This window comes from Medicago truncatula, chromosome 8, assembly GCF_003473485.1.
Source record: "Medicago truncatula cultivar Jemalong A17 chromosome 8, MtrunA17r5.0-ANR, whole genome shotgun sequence".
NCBI lineage: Eukaryota > Viridiplantae > Streptophyta > Magnoliopsida > Fabales > Fabaceae > Medicago > Medicago truncatula.
In genome coordinates, this window is record NC_053049.1 from 39,155,244 (window position 1) to 39,173,640 (window position 18,397).

Here is an 18,397-nt window from a genome sequence, read left to right on the forward strand (position 1 = left end):
TGATTCTGATTGCTAAATTTAATCACTTAAATAAAAGTAGTATTCTGAATATATACACATGAAACACACTCACCCAGATCATGAAGATATTTATGTATACTTTTCATCTGATTGATAAAAATAAAAATCAAAAAGTGCAATTGAAAAAAGAAAAAGAGCACCAACTTTTCTTAATTTCAAAAACTTACACTATGTATATCACAGACACTATAAAACACATTAGAATTTTAGCAGCTTTGTATGATTTAAGAATTTGGAAAGGATTTGAGGCTTTCTACTGATTAGATGATGGAAATTAATTCAGGAAACAAGAGATGTGCTAGAAAGGTTCAATTGCTTGTAACTTCAGCTCTTCTTTTACTGCAAAGCTTTCTGATCATCCCTGAGATATTTGCAGAAGAATCAAGCTCTGTGAGTCCAACTTTAGTTTGTAGTAATTACATTCATTACACATGTTTATAAATGTGAATATTATTTTTTTGGTATTTTAGCACAATAATTTATTAAATGCATGTTCCTAGGTGCATATTGTATACATGGGAGATAAGATATATCATAATCCAGAAACTGCTAAAAAGTATCACCACAAAATGTTATCTTCACTCTTAGGAAGGTATGGCTTGTAATGATCTTCAGATACTATTGTCCTAATAATTATCATTACATTAAGATGCATTTTATTTTTGTTCTTCAGCAAAGAAGATGCAAAGAATTCACTTCTTTATAGCTATAAGCATGGATTTTCAGGGTTTGCTGCTAGAATGACAAAGTCTCAAGCAGAAGATATAGCAAGTATGAATATGGTCCTTACCATGATTAAAATTAGTTTTTTAACCTATTTTCACCACTTTTTTAAAGCTATATATGTATATATAATGTGACAGAGTTTCCTGAGGTAGTTTCTGTCATTCCAAATGGCATTCACAAACTTCACACAACTAGAAGTTGGGACTTCATTGGGGTCCATCATCCCTCCTCAAAAACTGTTTTCACTGAAAGCAACTTAGGTCAAGGAACCATCATAGGCGTCATAGACACAGGTACTAATCAATCCTCTTACAAATAACCAACCAGAGCATTTGAAAATGAAAACAGATATCATGCATTCATGCAGTCAGCAAATCGGCATTGTCCGATTAAGATCAGAAAGCTCAGATTTCAAGCTAGTTTTTAAATATTTGTAAACACGATTTACGAGCTTAAAATCTGAGTCGTCCAATGAAAATCGGATGGTGCTAATTGGACAGTGCAGATATCCAACCAAACACTAGAAAATGAAAATGGATTTCTTGCAATAAGGGATCAGATGCATTCATGCTGTCAGCAACTTGGTACCTTCCAATTAAGATCAAACAATTCAGATTTCGAACAAGTTTTTAATATTTTTAAATGTGATTTACCGAGGTTAAAATAAGAGTTGTCCAATGAAAATTGGATGGTGAAGATCAATTGCATGAATGTACGAGATTCCTGACTACATGAAATCCCTAGAAAACGGCGTTGTAATGTAACCAATGATAAACATGATTTCTTGAAGGCATTTGGCCAGAGTCTGCAAGTTTCAATGATGAAGCAATGGGGAAAATTCCATCAAAGTGGAAAGGAGTTTGTCAAGTTGGTGAAAAATTTAACTCCACAAACTGCAACAAGAAGATAATTGGTGCTAGATGGTTCCTAAAAGGAATAACTGATCACACTAAGAACCTCGTCCTTGGAAACAATGACACTACAGAATATCTCTCAGCTAGAGATGCTATTGGCCATGGAACTCACACAGCTTCAACAGCAGCTGGATATTTTGTAGAAAATGCAAATTATAGAGGCCTTGCTTCTGGTTTAGCAAGAGGAGGAGCACCTTTAGCTCACTTGGCTATCTACAAAGCTTGCTGGGACGTTCCTGTTGGACACTGTACTGATGCTGATATCCTCAAAGCATTTGACATGGCTATACACGATGGTGTAGATGTCTTAACTGTTTCTCTTGGCATTGGCATTCCTTTGTTTTCTTATGCTGATCAACGCGACACGATAGCAATTGGTTCTTTCCACGCAACTTCCAAAGGTATCACAGTTGTTTCTTCAGCTGGAAATTCTGGTCCTATTTCTCAAACCGTTTCGAATACAGCACCATGGCTCATTACAGTTGCGGCCACTACAATCGATAGGACTTTTCCAACAGCCATTACACTTGGAAATAACCTCACTTTGTGGGTAGGCTACAACCACTTCTGTATCGAATTGGTGAAATGTGCTATCAACTAACAGTTGATTGATATAATGTAGGGACAGTCCATTGACAATGGAAAACATGCTCTTGGATTTGTAGGGCTCACATACTCCGAGCGCATTGCACGTGATCCATCGGATGATTTAGCGTGAGACCTTTCTTCCTTCTTCATTACACACAAACACGGGTGTGAATCTGTTCACTCTAGCACTCTTTTCATAATTACCCTATTTGAATTCTTCTCTTGAATAGATCAAATCTAAAAAAAAACATGAAATCTAAAAATTATTTGATACTTCATCAAATGATGCATAACTGTTGACATAACAATATTACTACAATATTCAACGGTGGTGTTGATGAAATTCAATATTTATACAGAACTATGAAATGAAGTAACTCTGGCAAATGTTAATCTTGGAATAAGTAGGTTCATACCTAAATATATATATAAAATCTCATTTGTGTATATTTTGTATGAACTGTCTATGTCTTCCTTTGAAGTAAGGATTGTCAGTCTGGAAGTCTGAATGAAACAATGGCAGCAGGAAAAATTGTTCTATGCTTTTCAGTATCAGATCAACAAGATATTGTTTCTGCAGCACTTTCAGTAAAGGAAGCTGGTGGAGTTGGACTAATATATGCACAGCGTCATGAAGATGGACTCAATGAATGTGGTATACTTCCATGCATTAAGGTAGATTATGAAGCAGGGACAGAACTGTTAACCTATATTAGAAGAGCAAGGTGAGGAAATAAATAATATGCATAGATTGACAATATTGGCTTCTGAAATATTCATTTGAGCTGAAATTAATATTTTTAAGCTCATGTGGAAGGTTTCCAACCGCAAGGCTGAGTTTTCCAAAGACTGTTATAGGAAAATGGATATCTCCAAGAGTTGCATCTTTCTCATCTAGAGGACCTAGTACCTTGTCTCCAACTGTGTTAAAGGTATAGCCCAACCTTAAAATTCTTACTTGCAGGCATGATTTATTTCTTTTCAACTAGACCATGTTTCTGAAATTTGGAGAAAAAAATAAATAGAGAATTGTTGGCTAGGATTCTTTAGAAAGAAAAGCACAATCGACCGGCCATTAGTTTTAAGAATTGCTTGTAAAAAACAATAAATTTAGTTACATTCAACCGAACATAACAAAAAGATCTTAGAATTTAGTTACATTCAAGAGTTTTTGCTGTATCTCTAGTATTGTAGGATGCCAGCAAAATTAAATATATGATATCAATATGTTTTCAAGGCACATGCCAGCAGAGAAGCAATATATAACGAGAAATTCAATTTGAGTGAAGGTGGAGAACTAAAGAAATGTCTATTCGGTGTGTTATCTTTTAAATTATAGTAAGCAACTTACCATGAAACTAAAATATAATGCTCTTAAATGGTTTTCAATTTATGGTGTCATCATAACCTGCACTCTACTGGGAATGGTTGATGGAGATAGCCTGACATAGCAGCACCTGGTGTGGACATTTTGGCTGCATTTCCACCCAAGGGAAGTAAAAAGAGCAGTGGATTCATATTCTTATCTGGAACTTCAATGTCTTGTCCTCATGTGGCAGGAATAGCAGCACTCATCAAATCCAAACACCCAACTTGGTCACCTGCAGCCATAAGATCAGCTTTGGTAACAACAGGTGAGTCAATGAACGTCAACATACTTGTTTGGTTTCTATCCATCCAAATTATCTTCAAATTTCAATTTTACGAGAAGATAGTAAAATTGTGTTCCTTATTTAATCTAATGGTCAAGAAAATCTTTCCCATGATGGGAAAAAAAGGCTAAATGCCACCTACTTTCCAAAGTAAAATCAGCCAAAGATTAATAACTTCACTTCAAAATCAGTTATCATCTCTAAGCATATGTTACTACTGTTCTGACCCTTAAGGCTTGTCTGACCCTGGTGAGCCCCTGAGACCCAACTCACCTAAACTTTTACAACAACAACAACTAACCCTTATCCCACTAAGTGGGGTCGGCTACATGGATCGCCTAAACTTTTCTTTATAAAAAAATATCATCAAATCAGTTTTACATAACCAATAATATCAAAACTGACTAGTCTCAACATTGAAAAGTGCAGCCTCGCAAAGCGGAACTGATGGAGGCCTTATATCAGAAGGCTCTACAAATAAGGCAGCAGACCCGTTTGATATGGGGGGTGGACACGTGGATCCCAACAAAGCAATTAATGCAGGACTCATATACAACATTACCACAGAGGATTATATCCACTTCCTATGTTCCATGGGTCATAATACAGCTTCCATTAGAAAAGTGACCAAAACCACTACAAGTTGCAACAAACAAAAAAGACAAGCACTGTTGAACCTTAACCTTCCTTCCATATCAATTCCAAACCTGAAGAGGGATACAACAGTAATGAGAACATTGACAAACGTTGGAAACATAAATGTAGTCTACAAAGCTATAGTGAAGAGTCCTTATGGTATAAAAGTGAGAGTTGAACCTCAAATTTTGAAGTTCAATTCAGAAAATAAAGTACTTACCTTCAATGTTAGCTTCATTTCAACTCAAAAGTTGCATGGTGATTACAGATTTGGAAGCCTAACATGGACAGATGGCAATCATTTTGTGAGGATACCAATAGCTGTTAGGACCATACAATTTGAATATTAAACTGATGTTTTGACAATTAGTTTGTTCAACAGTTACTACATATGTTCTTGATTGATTTAATCAAATAATTTCGGTAGTTAAGTTTTTTGTTTTTTAGGGAATTTTCGGTAGTTAAGTATTCTTTGAGGAATATACTAAGATTGTGGAGATTAAAAAAGTTTTTTGATTTTGCAGCTAACGGTTTTTGTAGCTTTTAAATGAAATGGTTGCTTGAAAGTTGAAGCTTATTTATATGCTGTAAAGGAACAAAACAAATGTAATTAATTAATGTTAGAAACAATTTAGCATATAATTTGTAGTCAATCTAAAATCTATGCAAAATGGTAAACTTCAGTAGATTTTTACAGTTTAGCATACATAATTGATACAGAAACTAATTTAGTTATATTTTGTTATTCTTATGCTGCTGTTGGTAGATGTACGATTAGCAAAGTGACATAAGAATAACAAAATATAATTAAATTTCAAATAGAAAAGGGAGAGAGAAATGTAGAATGAAGGTTTAATTTGCAGTGGTGGAGGGGATGTTGTAGGATATGGATGGCATAAACACCAATTCTTTTTTTCTTTTTTTTTTATTAAAATGCCTATTGGAGACGGTCTAAATTATAACGTTTCTGTTTGCTATTTTACAATACGACTCCCAAACAAGATTTAATGGAGACAGGTTTTATTCCCGTATACAAAATAAACAAGCTAGCATAGACTGCTATAAGATTACAACAATAAGCAAATAACCTACCAAGCAATCAAGAGAGCAACATGGACATTACAAAATTTATGGTTGCAGAATGATATCTATGATGGAGCGCCTAGATATGAGGCAAGTCGTAAAATATCACTAAATATTCCACCCGCTGTGACTTGAGCACCAGCTCCTGGCCCGCGAACTATCAGAGGTTGATTCTTATACCTTCTTGTTGTGAATGCAATTATATTATCTGACCCAGACAATTGTGCAAATGGATGATCCTTCTTGTATTTTCGCAGCTCTACAACTCCTTTTTTATTTGTCACATCCACCACTCCCACGTATCTCAATACCTACAAAGTACAAACATAGGAAGCTCAGACTCAACCGTAAATATGATATAAAAAACAGAGAAAAAAGAATCAAAAAGAGAAAGTAAGATGCCATCTTGAAAAATATAATTAATGGTACTACCGTTAACTATCAAATAACAGCAAAAGACACAAGCTATCACCCGCCAATCCAACATAAGTCAACCGTTACACTTTTTACTTCAGTTTGTGGTCTACCTTTACACTTTTACTTCAGATCTATTATGGAAATTTAAGCTGCTTTGAAATATCTAAACTTGCTTCCATTTTTTTTTATGAAATAAAGTTTAGGTGAGTTGGGTCCAGACACTCTAAATTTGCTTCCCTACCGACCTGTGAGCACTCTACTTTTATTAAGTTTGACAGGATAACGTTTCAACCTTGCTTTTCTTGGCTTGTAGACTTAAATTTTAATTTCAAGAAAATAATGTATGTAATACGGTATCATAAAAATATTAACAATGTCAATCTTATGTTGAATGTATCATGCATGTACAAAGTAGTAAATGCATTATGCAACTATTCGTTTAGATGCTTTAACAAAGAATAAACTGTCTTGAGTTACTCACTTCCCCAGCATTGTCAGCATCTTCTTGTTTCTTTGCAAACTCCTGGTCAAATTTTGGTAGCTGTTGCATAAACTCCTGAGCTGATGCACACGCCTGAATGAAATCATCAAAACATTCATGTCAAGCAATTGGTTCTGGCATAACTCTAATACTATGAACTGCATAATTTATAGAAATTGGTTCTTACCCGTAGTGGTTCTGGCACTAGACTTTCAATTGGAATATTAGACAGCTCTAGCTTTAAACCAGATTCCCTTGCGAGGATTATCACCTGTACAACAACAGAGCTTTGTGATGTTGATATTGAATAACCACAGTCATGAACCAAAATTGAAATTGTAATTAAGCCTACACGTCATTTATTTATCATGAAAAATATACATACTACCTAAACATACTATAGCTTTATTTCTGCAGTCAAGTCTTCTCTTAGTAATTAATATTTCAATATTAAAATTATCATATTTGTGCTTGAGCTCAAATATTTGATAAGTTGATATATAGAAGTGGATTTTTTTTTTCCGAAAAAGATGTAGATGTGGATTTAATTGAAGTTCAAGGTTGCAACTAAATTCAAGCTTAACCAAATCAACCTCAAAACCCAAATATTTAATTTGGAACATTTCAATTACAGCCCTAGTCACAAATGTCAAACGAAATTGAAACTCAAGAGGACAAAAGCACAACGGGGCTTCATTGACATTTGAAAACAATTTGGTAAACAAGTACCTTTCTAGCAACATCTGTTCCAGACAGATCATCTCTTGGATCAGGCTCAGTATAACCTGCTTCCTTTGCTTCACCAACTACCTCACTAAAAGCCCGGCCATCTTTGAAGTTATTAAAGATGTAACTCAATGTCCCACTGCAGAGTCACAGGAAATACAACAAGGTAAAGGCTAAAGATGAACCAATAATGCCAATGGCATTGATACTTGAAAAAATATTCTAATTTTTTTTCCTGTATAGAATGGACAATTGTTGGAGGGTGGACAAATGACATTGAGCAAAAGAGCATTTTAAGTCTCAAAGTTTGAGAATTAAGGCTGTGCCAATCCACAAATTAAGACAAATACTACAACACCAATCAAAGCCTGAATATGTAGTTGACTAGGTGAAGTCAACTACATGGATTAAATGATACCATAATACTGTCACAAATTAAGATAAATAAATAGAAATAATATGCAACAGCGAACCTGAATATGCCTTCAATTTGCAAAATTTTGTCTCCAGTTTCAAGGAGGCCACGCAAAGTGCTGACTATAGGAAGACCAGCTCCAACAGTAGCTTCATAGAAGTAGTGAGTATAGGATTGCCTCTGGAGAGCTCTTAACCTCAAATACTGGATAGAGAGAAAAGGTGAGAAAAAGAAGTAAATTTGTGGTAACTATGATACAAACAAAAGAAGTGACATGTACTAGCAGCAGCTGCTGAAGCTTGAAGAAGGATTGCACTTTTTCAAAAAGAATTATTAAAAGAAGTCCATAAAGTAATAGTCCAATCAGAAGAACATGATCCTCAGCTCAATTCCTACAATTTGTTGTTCTAGTTTATCCTAACAACAAAGTTTCATGTTAGATACTAGTAACTAAGAAATATGATGAAACATCACTCAGTGTCAAGGTAACAAAATTCCAAAATGCTGAAATATAATGAGAGATGCATAAGAGATGTTCCAGACTAGTTGAAGTCCTCAATCCTCAACATGAGACCCTTTTAGAATACTAATATGATTGTTGCAAAAACAAAAGATGGCATTTATAAGATGAAATTTTGGCCTTCTTAAAAAGAGAGAGAATGGGACTGAAGCCAGAGCAGAGAGGATACGACGTAAATGACGAATATGAGTAGTCCTCTTTTCCTTAAACTGGTATTTTTTTTTCACATAGAAAAGTTGAAAACAAATGAACCTAAATTTATGTATGGGAATTTCCATTTCCAGCAGATGACAAAATAGGTTTGGAATTTCAAAAACCTACAGCACCAATTACACGAGACAAGTGAAAAATAGCTAAGAATATTATATCCATCAAAAACACATTATGGGTTACTTTACCTGCTCAAGTGGTCCCGAATTTGCCTTCTTATTGGGGGTAATTACATGTATTCCTTTGCACAACCACTCATAGTAATGGCCAGCAATGATAGAATCAGCCGTGCAGTCTACTAATGCCGTGTTTGGTATAAAATTATTTCCATGCACGTGCTGAGCAAATTTTTCCAAATTAGCCACTTCTCCTCTTTCCTCCCGAAGTTCTTTCCACTTTGCTAAGTCAATACCCCTGCAAAGAGCAATTAAAATATGAAATATTTGAACAAGAACCAATTTGTTCAATAGTGCATAGATATATGATGATGCATTTTGAAAATGTAGGTTCATGTGTATTTGGCCAAAGAATTCCTCTTGTCAAGAACTTTAAAGTACTTCACATTGTGAGAGTTGCGAAACTAAAGTAGAAACCCTAAAATCACTCATAGCAAAAAGCATCGGTTCCCAAAAGTAACCAGGTATCACTTTTTAGGGAAACTAATACATTTACAATTTGAACTTAAAACAGACAAATTAAAAAAAAAATGATAATTGAACCATGCGTGTGCGACATTTCACATCATTTTTAGTGAAACTAATGCATATCCACATAGCTTGAAGCCTAAAATGTCAACTAAGTTCATGTCCTAGTTGGTAATCTGTTATGACTATGTGCCTTGTCTGTGGTCCTGTAGCATCTTCGTTCTTTTTCAGGAACAGAATGATCAGATGTTTTTTTAGGGGGGGGGCATTGCAATCAACATACTTTGGGTAAGGATTGTCCTCATGCTTTCTCTTCGATTCTTTGAAGGGTTTCAATATCTAATGGTAATTTTTCTCATTAGACATGCAGAAGAATTGGAAATATATTTTGCCTTTTTCTGGTTTTGTTACAGGAAATTCCCTTATACTTTTTCTTTCCTTCTAATACTATTCCTCTTTATCGAAATAAAAAAATAAAAAAAAAGATATATAATAACCAATAGTACTTCTTTAAAAGGTGAAGGGAAAAGTTTAAATGAAGTTATCTTTCTCACATAAAAATGCTCTAAGATGTATATGCAGGCAAAAAAGGTTAACTAGGTATCATTTAGAAAGAGAGATTCAGTTCAGAATGATTTCCCTTACACATCACTGAGAAGCATTGACTTTGAGCCAATTATGCCCATTACACGCAGATCAATGTTAAATTCTTCTTTCAGAATTGAAGCCTGCATTGAATGAACTGTTGCATGAGCTTGCCACATATTTCAAGAAGCCTTCTGGTATGTAACAAATATGAAATATACAAATGACTATGTTTAGCAAGTCAGATTGCCAGCATCACATTTAAGCATGGGAGTATAAAATGCTTCTCACGGATTAAATCAAACCTTTATTAATACAACTAAAAAACATGAGAATTGGAGATGCTTATGAATGTTGGAGTAAGACAACTAAATATCTCCAATAAGAAACAATAATTGAGTTACGATCACAATATCAACTATGCATGAGTTGGCACATCGTTTAAAGAATTTGAACTCTTGATCAATTATCATCACAACCTCACTAAATATGAAGTCTTTTCATTTCTCTTTTCCATAGCATTAATAGAGGATAATTTTGCAAAGTTACTCATTATTCTCTTTCCCGTAGAAAAATAACTATATCTCTTATTATTAAAGCTTAACCCCTCTAGCCAACCCCAACCCTAATTTTTTCCCTCCCTTTGCCGCGCATTAAATGCTCACATTTGACCTTCTCATTCCCTTTGCCACACACTAAATGCTCCTAAACCCCTATCATCATCCATAATCACGTTTGACCTTCTCATTTCCTTTGCCACACATTAAATGCTCCTAAACCCTATCATCGTTCATAATCATGTTTGACCTTCTCATTTAAAAGCAGATGTGCCTCTTAAATCAACATTAAAGCATTTAATGTTGGCGTCCCACTCAATTCCATTTTCCCACCTTGACTCTTAACCCAAATTTGGAGTAATTTCAGAAGCTTTCCCACCTTGACTCTTAACCCAAATTTGGAGTAATTTCAGAAGCTGGAGAAAGATCCGTTGACTCTTTGGAGACATAAAGAGTCAAGGTGGGAAAATGGAATTGAGTGGGAGGCCAACATTAAACGCTTTAATATTGACTTAAGAGGCATATTTGCTTTTAAATGAGAATGTCAAACATGATTATGGATGATGATAGGGGTTTAGGAGCATTTAGTGTGTCGCAAAGGGAATGAGAAGGACAAATGTGAGCATTTAATGCGTGGCAAAGGGAGGGAAAAATTAGGGTTGGGTTTAGCTAGAGGGGTTAAGCTTTAGAGATGCAAAGTTGAATATAAAGCGCTAATTAGAGGGTACAGTCAGAAAAAAAAAAATGTCATTGAAAATGACATTTATTTTGAAACAATTATTTTTGAAGTAACACTCAATGTAAAATGGATGGATACATACATACATATGTGTTTAGCCCCCAATGTCATCATTTTGGTGAAGCCAAAAGCATTTGAACAAACATTATTCTACCAGTATCAGAAATTTTGTCGTTGCAAACAAGCACTTAGGAACAGTCAATGGAAAATCCCACCATGCCATCGAGGTTCTCAAATTGAAGTTGGCACACGGTAGCCCCTTCGTATATCAGATAATTTTTTAGAAAACCTAATACTGGGGCACCAAGTAGACACTTAGTTGTTGAACGACCCAAGAATATATATGTAATTTCGAAAAGAGTTTGGATGAGTATAAGAAATTATTAGACTAAAACACTTTGACCAGGTGAGGAAAACACGCCAAGATGCACTACTAGTACATTGTGCAAATTACCAAGTGCTAAATTTGATCTGCCTGATAATAAGGTGCTTGAGGTTGGAAACCCACTTGCGGTAGTTTGATGGTATTGACTTGGGACTTGGGAGTGTGCTCAGGTTTAATTCTCTCTTGTGCCAATTTGAGTGGGCTAATTTAGCTTCTTAAAAAAAAAAAAGGTGTTTGAGGTCGGACACGTCTAATATTTCAAGGCAACATAATGGGTGTGGAGCTATAACATCTTCATTGATGGAAAACAAATCACCAAAGAGGGGTTACAAAGGCGCCAAAATTCCACCGCAAAGACTGAAGGAGACTGAGGTTAAGGCAAGTAAAAGAGAGAGGGACATAATAGGTCTCCACCAAAGGGAAAGAGATATTTGGTTCTTCAAGGTGTAAACAATGGCAGTGTGAATCCACGTGTCAACAGAGAGGGCGTAGGCACGAGAGAAACCCATCTATCGAATGTCGTGGGATTTAGAGGGAGCAAGCACGACGTTGATGAAAGCAGCGAAGGTTTTCAACAGTTCGGGTTGTATGGATAGTTGGATGCGTCGTAGAAGTCTAAAACCTAGAGATCCTTCAAGAGATAAAGATGCTTATGAGATACAAGGCTCATTGTAGAGTCATAGGTGTTCGTGGAGAGGAAGGAAAGTATATGACATAAGAGTGAATCTAGTAAACTACTCAGAATGTCAATGGTGTTGGCGTCTACTACCAATTGTTATTCAGTTGTTTTCTTTCCACAAAAAAACACTGAAACACAAATGGCCAAGGAAACAATGTCATTTACAAGCTAAGTAGTTGAGCGGACTCACTCTTATGTCACATTTCTTCCTTCCTCCCCACAAAAACATATGCCCATGTTCTCAAACGTATCTTCATCTCTGGAAGGGTCTCCAGGTTTTCCACTTCTACGATGAATCCCTCTACTTGTTCGTACAACTCGAAATGTTGAAAACTTTCACCATTTTCAGAAAGGTCCTGCTTGCTCTTAGTAAATACCGCAACATTCGGAAGATGGGTTTGTCATGTGCCTACTCTCTCTTTGACATGTTATACCCCCTCTCAACCGACAAGTGGATCTGCATTGTCATTGGACCCTTCCTTGTAGAACTGAATCTCCAATTTTCCCTTCAGTGGAGACCTATTTTGTTACCCCTCTCTCTTTTCGCTTGGCCTAATCTTGTCTCCCTCAATCTTTGTGATGGAACTTTGGTGCCTTTGAAATCATCTTTGGTGGTTCGTTTCCCGCTGATGATGACGTTACAACTCGATATCTATTATGTAAAAGTCATTTTCTCCGGCTTCCTTTATACTTGAAGCTTTAGTTATTTCCTTTGCTCCCAAATCCTTTTCCAATATTCGCATGCCACCTTCCTTGAAGACGTTAAAATTCACCACTAAAAATAACGTTAAGGTTTGCCTTGATTGAAATATTAGAGTTGTCTGGTATCGAGTACTTTATTATCGATCAAATCACATTTAGCACAATTGGTGATTTGCACAATGTACTGGTAGCGCATCTTGATGTGTTTTCTCCGCTTGATCAAAGTGTTTTAGTCGAATCATTGCTTAAACTTCTTCAAACTTTTCTGAAATTAGATATATATTTTTGGGTCGTTCAACAACTAAGTGTCTACTTGGTGCTCCAGTACAAGATTTTTTAGGGGCCCTTATACATATCCCTGATAGCTCGAATATAGGCGGTCTTTACCCCTTTCTTCTCTAGGGCTTTCCACAAAGTCTCTTTAGGCATTCTATCACACACCTTCTCCAAATCAATGAAAACTAAATGCAACTCTTTGTGATGCATATGCTATCGCTCCATCACATGTTGTTGTAAGTAGGCCACTTCCGTAATTTTAGTCTCTTTTCTTAGTCTAATATTCGAGCTATCAAGAACATGTATGAGGACACGGGGTGGGAAAACAGAAGATTCTCCCATTATAATAGGACTACATCCAAGAGCACTAAGAGCATCTCCGATGGGAGGTGTTTTGCCTAATAGCATGTAGAGCTTATAATGCTTATTAGCTACCCCCATTGGAGAAGAAATAAGAAGCAGTGCTATTTAGATGCAAGGCTTGTATAAGCATTGTCTCTTTCTTGCATAATTATGGCCTCATTGCATACTCTATTCAATGCTTTCCTCATATTTAAAAAAAAAAGTTGCACAAACATATTAATTGTTTTTGAAATAAACTAATGTAAAGTTATTAGTAGGACCCACTTAGTATTTTCTTAAGAGTTGCTGAATTGGAGCGAATGAATGCTTATTAGGCATTACCTTTGAAAACTGATTGAATAAGTGATGTGCACGTGTGAGGGCCACTTTAGCTACATCTTAATAAGAGAACCATTGGAGATGCTCTAAGATGCATGTTTTCTGTAGATGATATAGTTCTACTTGGAGAGTCGAGAGCAGAATTAAATGGGAGGTTGGAGAATTGGAGGCGGGCGTTAGAAGTGTAAGGCTTCTGCCTGGGTAGAAGCAATACAGAGTATATGGAATGCAATTACAGCAGAAACCGAAGCATTTCTAACTTGGAGGTGAAAGTTGGAGATCATGTCACTTTATCCTAACTAACTGACTCAAATAACTGACACTAACTAACTGCAAAAAAACAGTATTTCTATTGGGAGTCCTATCACTTTATCCTTCAATTATAAGCATAATTTTGCTCAAGTGCAATTTTGTACGATAGAAATTAGAGTAACTGATTCCGCACAAAGGATTGTAAAAGACAAATACACATCAAAACATACAGGGGCAGAACCAAAATGAAGTGAAATTGTATGTGGAAACTGCACCTGATCCCTTAGTTGATCAAGTAGCGTGCTCCCAATTAATCCTGGTCCAATAATTCCCATTGCTATGGTGGTTCTTGAGAGATAAAATCTGGAATGGACAGCCCGTAAAGCTTTTATACTATCCTCTCGCTTAATAACAACAGTAATATTATACTCAGAACAACCTTGTGCTATGGCACGGACATTTATATTGGCCTGTTTAATAACAAGTTTGACGATAAACAAGTTAAAAGCAATAACAAAATATGCAAAAAGATTCTAACCAAAACAATACCAGGCCATTCTTATAAGATGAGCATAATTTTCTAACCTTAGCCAATGCGTTGAAAAGGGTGGCACTAACTCCAGGAGTGCTTGCCATTTTCTGGCCAACAGCAGCCAAAATGCTACAATTTGGGATAACAGCAACCTGAGAGGTGCTACATAATTTAGAATAAAATAAAGATAAAAAATAATTTAAAAGTATTCAAATTTCAAAAGCGTTCATACGCATCAGTGAGGGATGGAACCCTTAACCAAATGGTTAAAGGACCAAGTATCTACCACTTGTGTCACGCCATATTGGTACAAAAACTTGTATTTGGTTACAGTAAAAATGTAGAATTGGATTTAGCACCTGAGAAAGACGCCCATTATCCAAAGCTTGACGAAACCTTGATTGCAATGCCTCAGCTACAGCTTTTACTTCCTTCTCGGGCACAGCAAAGCATACAGAATGCTCACTACTAGCCTACACAAAAGTCGTCAATGAGGACAGAGATATTTATATATTAGTGTCAACATCTAGGAAAGGTTCCAAAGATTACAAGTGCACCTGAGATATCATAATAACATTAGCTCCAACATCTTTTACTGCAGCAAAAATAGCACTAGCTGTACCTGGAACACCAGCCATTCCAGTTCTGCAACCAAAAAAAGCAACAAAAAAAAAAGCATGTTGGAATCTTGGCCTTGGGGGATTTGTATAGGTTATAGAATATCTTAAATTAAATGGAAGTCATAAAGCATCAAGAATGAAAACTATTATTAGCTAAAGTAGTCGCAATTCAAGGCTCACCCACCCCTCAACATTTACAAGTGCTAAGTTGTCTATTGTTGCGAATCCTTTGACATAATTTTGCAGGTTCGACTTATCTTCATAATCACTAACAACAGGATGACATATCTTTGTCCCAGGAGCAGAAAGGTTGAAAATATTCCTTATCAAAATGGGTATGCCATATCTCATCACAGGAATTATTGTGCGAGGATGCAAAACATTAGCTCCAAAATAAGACTGTACACAACATGCAGTTTGAGAGTTAATATCATTCATTTTTGTAGGCACAAGAGGCATAGAGGATTTCCAGAGTCCAACTCACCATTTCCCAAGCCTCTTGATAAGACAATGTCTTCAAAATCACAGCCTCACTAACTGCAGAAAGAATATATCATTGTTTATATTAAATACAAACTTCATGCTAAGACAGTCAAACATACCATTCAAAAAAAACATCACCAATATAACTGAGGTAAACTCATTCTTGGTTACTCGAAAAAATTATCATAATCTACTCGTAGTTAAATTAGGGAGTAGCACAAACCTTTTCTAGGATCTGCACTATACACACCATCAACATCTGTCCAAATTGTGACCTGACGAGCTCTAAATAGCGAACCCATAATTGCTGCCGAGAAATCACTTCCATCTCGCTTCAATGTAGTAGGAATATTTTCAGGTGTGCTTGCAATGAACCCAGTAGCAATGATTACCTTACATGGATTCAGAGAGTACCATTTCTCAAGTCTTCGCTCAGATTCCAAATAGTCGGGATCAACTTGATTAGAACTAGTAGGATTTACAATCAAGACTTCCCTTGTATCCATCCATTTGCAATCTATTCCATTCTGCAGAACCATAAGGGAAGAATGATGCAATTAGCTCAAGATAGATATTTAAAGGGAAAAAAGCATATCTTTCTAAGCAAAACAGCATACCTTCCTAATAACTAGAGACAACATCTGGGCAGACCATAATTCCCCATGTCCTACAACAAAATCTGTAAAGGATTCTGTCACATGACCAGCTGCAAGGTATTAAGAATGTTAGTTGGGCAGATGGTGTAATTCCTTAATGCATAAATTATTCATTGACAACAATGTCATACAACAGTGAATGATTTTTGGTCCTGCAACCATATAATTTTTTGCTCCTAGTCTTTGTAAAAAAAAATAGGCTAAAATATGGTTTTGGTCCCTGCAAATATGTCTCGTTTTGGTTTTAGTCCCTGCAAATTTTTTTTGTTGTTTTTGGTCCCTGCAAAATATTTTGTTTTTGGAAATAGTCCCTGCAGGGACTATTTCCAAAAACAAAATATTTTGCAGGGACCTTTTTCAAAATCAAAAGATTTTGCAGGGACTATTTCTCTAATAAATGGTTAAGTCATCATGTGACACGTGTGCAAATTATCACAAAAGTGGAGCCAGGGACCAAAACCAAAATGAGACATATTTGCAGGGACCAAAAACAACAAATTTTTTTTGCAGGGACTAAAACCAAAACGAGGCATATTTGCAGGGACCAAAACCATATTTTAGCCAAAAAAATAAAATGTTTTTATTCCTTTCAAATATACCGTGTTTTTAGTGTTGGTTGTTTTGTTTTAGTCCTTGCAAACATTATTCACATTACAAACAAAGAACCTAAGGATAAAATTGTCCTTCAAAGGGTTTCCCCTTCAGACATAACTTTCTCTTTCTACAATAGAACTAAGTAGCTAACACTCAATTCCCAACAGATGACAAATCATAATGCCTCCTTTTCTATCCTAAGTTTCCAAGCTTTGACCATTCAGGCATAACTACTCTAACTTAATACTTTAGGGCCTTGCATAGTGCAACATAAATTTACGTTAATACTATTGCAATTTATGCATATAAAATATAAAAAAGTGAACGATATCAATGCCAACTAAAAAAAATGAAGACAGTAAGATAAAATCCTATATGCAAATCAGGATATCTGAAAGAAATAAATACAACTAAGAAAAGGAAGTAAGATAAATAACTAGAAAAATAAAAGGATGGGATTTTTTTGGGGGAAAGAGTTGATTTGCCTACGACCTATGTATATAGCCCGAAGCATCGCCTTAAGGTTGCTGATGTCTTCATGCAACTTAGACAAGAAAATAGCAAGAGTTTCTCCATCAAGTATGTCATGTGCAGTTGCACTATGCTTCTCCAAAACAGCATCCAAGGAAGATATATAAGACTCATCACGCGATTGAGCCTTATTGATAAGATCATACATCATATCCGTCACCTTAGACATTGCAGAAACAACCACCAATTTCCTCTCGGAATCATCATTCAAAACTATGTCTCCAACATTCTTTATTCTTTGTGAGCTTCCCATACAAGTTCCACCAAATTTGTGAACAGACCAAGAGTCTCCTTTCGAAAGCTCTTTTTCCTCCACTGCCACATTCACCGAAACATCTGCAGTAAATAAACATTTAAAAACAGAACATTACACTAGCCTTGTTGAAAATACCAAGCAAAAATTCCAGCACACAAGTGTATGTACCAACCTGTAAGTGAAGCACATATCCCAGAGCTCGGTGACTCTCGTCGTCGAGGTAAAGTAATACCCTTACTGAAATAAATAAAAAAAAAAACCACAGTAGCCACATCCACATGAATTAATAGATAAAAAAATACAGAAGGTTTAAACATATAAACACACTCCATTCTACTTAAATGACGAAACCTAGCTTCAAATTCTCACTTCAACTGATAATTTCATTCATAATTATATAATTAAAATCAAATACATATGTTTAATCATAATCAGTGGAAGTAAACGGAAGTAAAATTGTGAAGCAGGAAGCTACGGAGAGAAGCATTGGTGTGAGGTGATCCGTGTAAGGAAAAAACCTAATAATTGAAAGGAAGGGAAGAAAGATAGATACCGGAGAGAGTGGAAACGGCGGGAGAGGAGGAAGTGGCGACATTGAGAATCGGCGGGGATCTTGTTGTTATAGTCGTGTTGGAGAGAAGTGACTGAAATGCGAGAGAAGTGAGAGAGGGATGAAGAAAGCGACGACGCCATGGATTGGCTGCTATGCTATGTGCGGCGCAGTGAGAGAGATATGGAGGTTCGTTTTGGACTGGTTACCCCAATCAGTGTAGTTTTTTTTTTAAAGCTGGTTTGTGAATTTTTGTTTTGTTGTATCACGAGGGAAATTTATTGAC

At 35.9% G+C, this 18,397-nt stretch overlaps 2 protein-coding genes across 4 annotated transcripts; one reads left to right on the plus strand and one right to left on the minus strand.

The window, feature by feature from the left end:
• Position 1: 1 nt before the first annotated feature.
• Positions 2-5,114, plus strand: LOC11406751 (subtilisin-like protease SBT3.9). Of its 3 annotated transcripts, none has more exons than XM_024772028.2 (10): positions 2-411; positions 522-613; positions 695-792; positions 885-1,040; positions 1,538-2,211; positions 2,284-2,375; positions 2,732-2,974; positions 3,067-3,181; positions 3,691-3,883; positions 4,326-4,671. In XM_024772028.2, exons 1-10 carry the CDS (start codon positions 286-288, stop codon positions 4,526-4,528), a joined length of 1,992 nt encoding a protein of 663 aa, XP_024627796.1. In that variant the 5' UTR covers positions 2-285; the 3' UTR covers positions 4,529-4,671. The 3 variants fall into 3 exon arrangements, with proteins under 3 accessions (XP_024627796.1, XP_024627795.1, XP_003629621.2); XM_024772027.2 differs by having other exon boundaries at positions 26-411; positions 2,290-2,375; positions 4,331-5,114; XM_003629573.4 differs by having other exon boundaries at positions 31-411; positions 4,331-5,114.
• Positions 5,115-5,489: 375 nt separating this feature from the next.
• On the minus strand, positions 5,490-18,383 carry LOC11410334 (bifunctional aspartokinase/homoserine dehydrogenase 2, chloroplastic). Its single transcript, XM_003629571.4, has 18 exons — positions 18,115-18,383; positions 17,734-17,798; positions 17,267-17,641; positions 16,142-16,230; positions 15,748-16,051; positions 15,526-15,578; positions 15,226-15,440; positions 14,979-15,066; positions 14,781-14,894; positions 14,475-14,573; positions 14,165-14,359; positions 9,679-9,761; positions 8,578-8,803; positions 7,718-7,863; positions 7,248-7,383; positions 6,706-6,789; positions 6,519-6,611; positions 5,490-5,931 (listed from the first exon to the last, which is right to left on the minus strand). Exons 1-18 carry the CDS (start codon positions 18,252-18,254, stop codon positions 5,686-5,688), a joined length of 2,751 nt encoding a protein of 916 aa, XP_003629619.2. The 5' UTR covers positions 18,255-18,383; the 3' UTR covers positions 5,490-5,685.
• Between the last annotated feature and the right edge of the window lie 14 nt (positions 18,384-18,397).

Coding starts and splice junctions, on each gene's coding strand:
- LOC11406751 (XM_003629573.4), top strand. CDS start 286: ATGATGGAAATTAATTCAGGAAACAAGAGATGTGCTAGAAAGGTTCAA. Junction 412..521: donor TTGCAGAAGAATCAAGCTCT/GTGAGTCCAACT, acceptor GCATGTTCCTAG/GTGCATATTGTATACATGGG. Junction 2,212..2,283: donor GAAATAACCTCACTTTGTGG/GTAGGCTACAAC, acceptor GATATAATGTAG/GGACAGTCCATTGACAATGG.
- LOC11410334 (XM_003629571.4), bottom strand. CDS start 18,254: ATGGCGTCGTCGCTTTCTTCATCCCTCTCTCACTTCTCTCGCATTTCA. Junction 15,441..15,525: donor ATCAAGAGGCTTGGGAAATG/GTGAGTTGGACT, acceptor TGTTGTGTACAG/TCTTATTTTGGAGCTAATGT. Junction 15,067..15,225: donor GCACTTGTAAATGTTGAGGG/GTGGGTGAGCCT, acceptor TTTTGGTTGCAG/AACTGGAATGGCTGGTGTTC.